Here is a 4622-nt window from a genome sequence, read left to right on the forward strand (position 1 = left end):
CAGGAAGACGATGTGTTGCTTCACCTTTAAAAAAAAAAAAAAAAAAAAAAAAAAAAAAAAAAAAAAGGCTTTTTTCCAGAGAGGAAAAAATGATAGAGACTGTGCATCTGGGCTCAGGATGGTAAGCAGCAAGTTCACCCCTAGGAGAACCCGTCCAGGCCTGGAGAGAGGCTTCCATTTCAGAGCTGCACAGAACCTCGGCAGTAACTGGAATGAGTCAGGGGGTTACCAAATCTAGATTTGGTGTCTATTACCAAATCTACAACTTCTAGCTCCAGCTGTTTCCTGGTGTTTCATTATTACCAGTGGAAGGAACGGCATCTGACACTAACGAAATTGTCCTTAATGTTAACAGCTATCACTTATTAAGAAATTTCTATGTATACTCTACAAATTCATTTTTCCATAAATCCCTGAGACATAAATGCTAGTCTCATTTTTAGCAAGGGGAAATTCAAAAATTAGCTTGCTTAAATTCAGAGATAGTAGAAGGGGGATAAAAATCTTAGCTTTTCCTTCCCCAAAGCCAAAGCTTCTAAATGCCTAGCAGTCAAAAAAAAGCATTTGATGTTGATAAAATCAGTGCTTTTGTCTAATTTTTTCAAAAAAAAAATGTTGTTGATGATATCAAGGACGTTCTAGCACAGACTGGCTCTGTAAAACTAAAAATTTGCCAGAAGTCTACAATGTAATTGATTTTACATCTCTGGTAGGGAGGTTACAGACAATTCTAATGGGAAAACCAAAAGATAATATCGTTAGAAACCCTTTCTTAAGAGGGCTTTTTCCTGCGTCTCTAAGTTGTCAGGACTAATTAGATGAAGGCGAAGTCAGTGGTGACAGCGGCGATGCCTACGGCTGAGCTTCACCTGGCATCTGTGTCTGGAACTTAAGGAATGCAGCCCTCACCTTTTCTCTGCGCTGTTTTCCATTCCCGCTGCTGGGGAACTCAAGAATAGAGACATCACAGAAACCGCAGTATCAAAGCTATCTTACGATAAGGACCTTAAAGGCTAGATTATGCAAACGTATTCAATGGTTTATCGATAAAGTCTTTTGTTGCCAAATATGTCTTAAAATTGAACTGGTTCCAAATGAATAAAACTATTGTAATTTCGCGCATTATGTAAGAAAGGGGTCACATCATCAAATATTTATGGTATATTTTCTCTTTGTAAAATCCTTCAGATGGTCCCAATGAGATTTCAATTACGAGGGTCTGGATTAAATGTATTTAATCACATCTCATTCACCCCACGCAGAAAATCTGGTACATCTAGCGAACGATTGGCTTAAAAATAAACAGACTGATTTTCAAGTTTTTAACAACGGAGTTATGGCTTGGCAGTCAAATCCATGGGGAAACTTGAAAGCCACGCACACCACTGATCAAGTCGTGGCCTCAGATGAGCTTCACCGAGGAGTTCTCCAGGGAAAAAGTTAATGCATGCAAGCTTCTTGAAGGAGCCACAGCCTCCCATGCTGGCAGCCTGGGGCGGCCTGGGAAGGAGGGGTTGGGGAAGGCCCGGAGCGCAGGGCGCAGAGCCCAGAGCGCAAAGCGCGGGCATCGCCGCAGCCTGGACCGCGAACACCACTCCAGCCAGGACATCTCAGGACAGTGGGGCACAGCGCACCGCAAGGTCACCGCAACAGGGCGACTTTATATAATATCTCGCCGCGCCGCCGGGCACCTGCGCGGCACCCTCCGTGCGGCGCCTGAAAGCTGCCCTGCGGGGACCGACCGCCTGGGAACCCGGGTGGGGAGCCGGGACGGCGGGGACCCGGAACGGTGATGCCAGGGACAAGGAGCTGGGGACTGAGAGCCTGGGAGGCAGAGATGGTGGGGATTCGGAGCGGGAAGAGGAAGCAGGGATGCGGCGGTCAAGGAGCAGGGTCGGGGAGCGGAATTAGGGAACGGAACCGCGGTGTAGCGCCCCGCGGGGACCGACCCCGGCCAGGGAGGGCTAAGAGGAGCGGGCCGTCCGTCCGCGGGGCCACCCCGCCCCCCGCACACCTGCACGCGCCCTACCTGAGTGGCTTTGTGGAACTGCTTCTTCAACCCTGCCACCGACATGATGGGATGCGGGACGCGGCGCGGCGAGCGGCTACGGGCGCGGAGATGTGGCGGGGGTCGCCGGGCCGCCGCTGGTCCTGCGGCCGCGGGAGCTACTGGCGCGGGGGCGCGGCGCGGGACGCGGGCTTGTGCGGAGAGACACCCTGACGTCAGGGCGGGTGATGCGGCCTCTTAAAGGGGACGCGGGAAGCCCCGCCCCGGGCGACGGCGGGAGGCAGGTGAGCTCTAGGAACCCTGCAACTGTGTTGGGGCCCGGGTGCCCTATACAGTGAGAAGCCTGGGGCGATCGTCAGCCTTAGGGGTCGTCCGTGACCCTGGCATATTGATCACCGCACAGGAGCAATCCTGACTCAGGTGACCCAACCTCCAGGTAGCCGCAGTGGCGCTGCCTGCACACTGCCCTTGCCCTTTGAGCCTGGCCTTTCTGCAGCTCAAAAGCAGGGTGGCGGCCTATCTGGGTCATGAATAAGTCATTGCTCATTTCATGCCCTGCCTCCTTGCTTGGTTAGCCACATAAAACCTTTCCCTACCTTGGTTTCAATATCCCTTAAGTTTGTATCACCTTAGGGAAATCCATCAAGCTATTAACCCCACCTCCATTCCCCCCACACACCCTGCCTTCTGTCTAGATTAACTTAACTACTTAAAAAGAAGCCCCTACAGCTTGACTGGAACAAAGTTGAAGTGAGTTATTACTATTGTAATAGCATTTAATCTTCTATTTACAAAAGCAAAAAGTTGAATGTGAGCTTGGCACTCAAACAATTATTGTAAAGATTTGGGGGGTTTCATTCTAACAATCTTATATAATGAGGAAAGAAAGGCAAGGAAGTAAGTTATACAAACACCACAAAGGGACAAAGGGTGGAATTGGGTGAAGGGAACAGGGCAGCACCAGGTGTCGTCCCTGCTCTTCTTTGTCAAGCTTTTCTTGTACTGAAGAGCTTGTGGGAGAGAACTTAAATATGGACCAAGCCTGCACATGTAGATCAAAGTGATGAGCAAGAGAGGCCAGAGTGACAGCCACCAAGAAGAGAGTCATTACTAGGATGTATAGAGTCGACATGGCAAGGATCCTAGAAATACAGTTTTTGCTGTTCCCAGTCCCCTACTACCTGGTGTAAGGTAAGCATGCACACTCGTAGCCGCTGCAGCTTGAGTGGGGATGATTGAAGGGCTAGTGCCAGGGGATCCTGGACCTGGCCTGGGTACCAGCCATCCGTCCTCTTGTGAACTACAGTACAATGAACACTGGAGCAGCGAGCAGTGAGAAGCCCATGGCCCCCTCCTCCAGTCTGCAGCGCCAACCCAAGGGAAGAAGCAGAGCCACAGATCTGTAGCCCACTGCTTGATACTGCTCACATATCTTCTGAACTGTGTGACGCAGGGACAACATTGGTTAGTGGATTAAGACAGAAAGGACATATTACTTCTTGGCAAAGAATTCAGCTTTTGGTACAAGGGCCACAGGCTCTGTTCCCTCTGCCACCATTTTATGAGTTGGTCTGTCCACCATGATCCAGAGTGAGAATAAGGTAGGCCAAAAGCTAATGCTCGGTTTGTATTCTGATGGTGAGAAATAAATCTAAGTAAATTTAATCCATGGAGGTTGAGGTTATTAAGTGTAAACCTTTGCTCTGTTTTTATTAGTTTTAATTTTTTTTCATCATACCTATAATGGGAAAAGCATTTCACAGTCATTTTTACTACTTGATTCCCTGTTTAACAATGGAGAACATTTTTAGAGAGTGGACCTGGGCCAAAGTTGCCAAGAGACAGAGCAATTGTTCTGCAAAGTAAAGTGTCTGCAATTCACGACTTTGGTCTCCAACATGAAAGAAGTCAAATGCGACCTGAAGAGGCTCCTCAGAACTTTTGAGCAAAGCCGATCTCCACCTTTCCCTTGTTCTGTATCTCTTTTCTTTGAAAGCTTACACTGCTGAACATCAGAGAAACTACTGTGAGTTCTCCCGAGGAACGTGAAGCTCTTTGAATCTACTGGTATCACCTACATCTTGTCGAAATCAGCGATTCCATGTAAGCCACGATCGGTACTTATGAAAAACTGGAAGAGTGGCATTGACAATCTCTGTTTGGAAGGTATCTTAGGGAGAGGTGTTAGAAGATGGTATAGAAAGATATCAAGAAACACAACCTGGGCATTGAACCTCAAGGTTAGTGGTTCACAACCTTCCTAATGCTGTGACCCTTTAGGGCAGTTCTTCGTGTTGTAGTGACCCTCACCCATAAAAGTATTTTTGTTTCTATTTCATAACTGCAGTTTTGCTACTATTATGAATTATAATTTCAATATCTGTGTTTTCTGATGGACTAGACAACCCCTCTGGAAGGGTCATTTGACATGCAGAGGGGGCATGACTCACAGGTTGAGAACCCCTGCCCAAGGTATTTCCAGACCAGTGATTCAAAACCTCCTTTTTATGGACATTTACTCTGACTTGCATGCAGAGGGGAAAAGCGTGTGATGCTGAAAGCCCCTAACATGGGCATTCTTTCATCCCAAAGATCTGTCAGAAAAGCTCAGGGC

The 4622-nt window shown here is 48.0% G+C and overlaps 1 protein-coding gene across 1 annotated transcript in view; it reads right to left on the minus strand.

Annotated features, from left to right (window-relative positions):
* Sh3gl2 (SH3 domain containing GRB2 like 2, endophilin A1) overlaps positions 1-2204 on the minus strand; it is a 166639-nt gene extending 164435 nt beyond the window's left edge. The window contains exon 1 of the mRNA XM_050157462.1: positions 2030-2204. Coding sequence (XP_050013419.1) covers positions 2030-2074 — 45 coding nt within the window. The 5' untranslated portion in view covers positions 2075-2204. The remainder of the gene's footprint in view (positions 1-2029) is intronic.
* Between the last annotated feature and the right edge of the window lie 2418 nt (positions 2205-4622).

This window comes from Alexandromys fortis, unplaced genomic scaffold (genome assembly GCF_014885135.2).
Source record: "Alexandromys fortis isolate MF-2015 unplaced genomic scaffold, M_Fortis_MF-2015_v1.1 scaffold_64, whole genome shotgun sequence".
Classification (NCBI taxonomy): domain Eukaryota; kingdom Metazoa; phylum Chordata; class Mammalia; order Rodentia; family Cricetidae; genus Alexandromys; species Alexandromys fortis.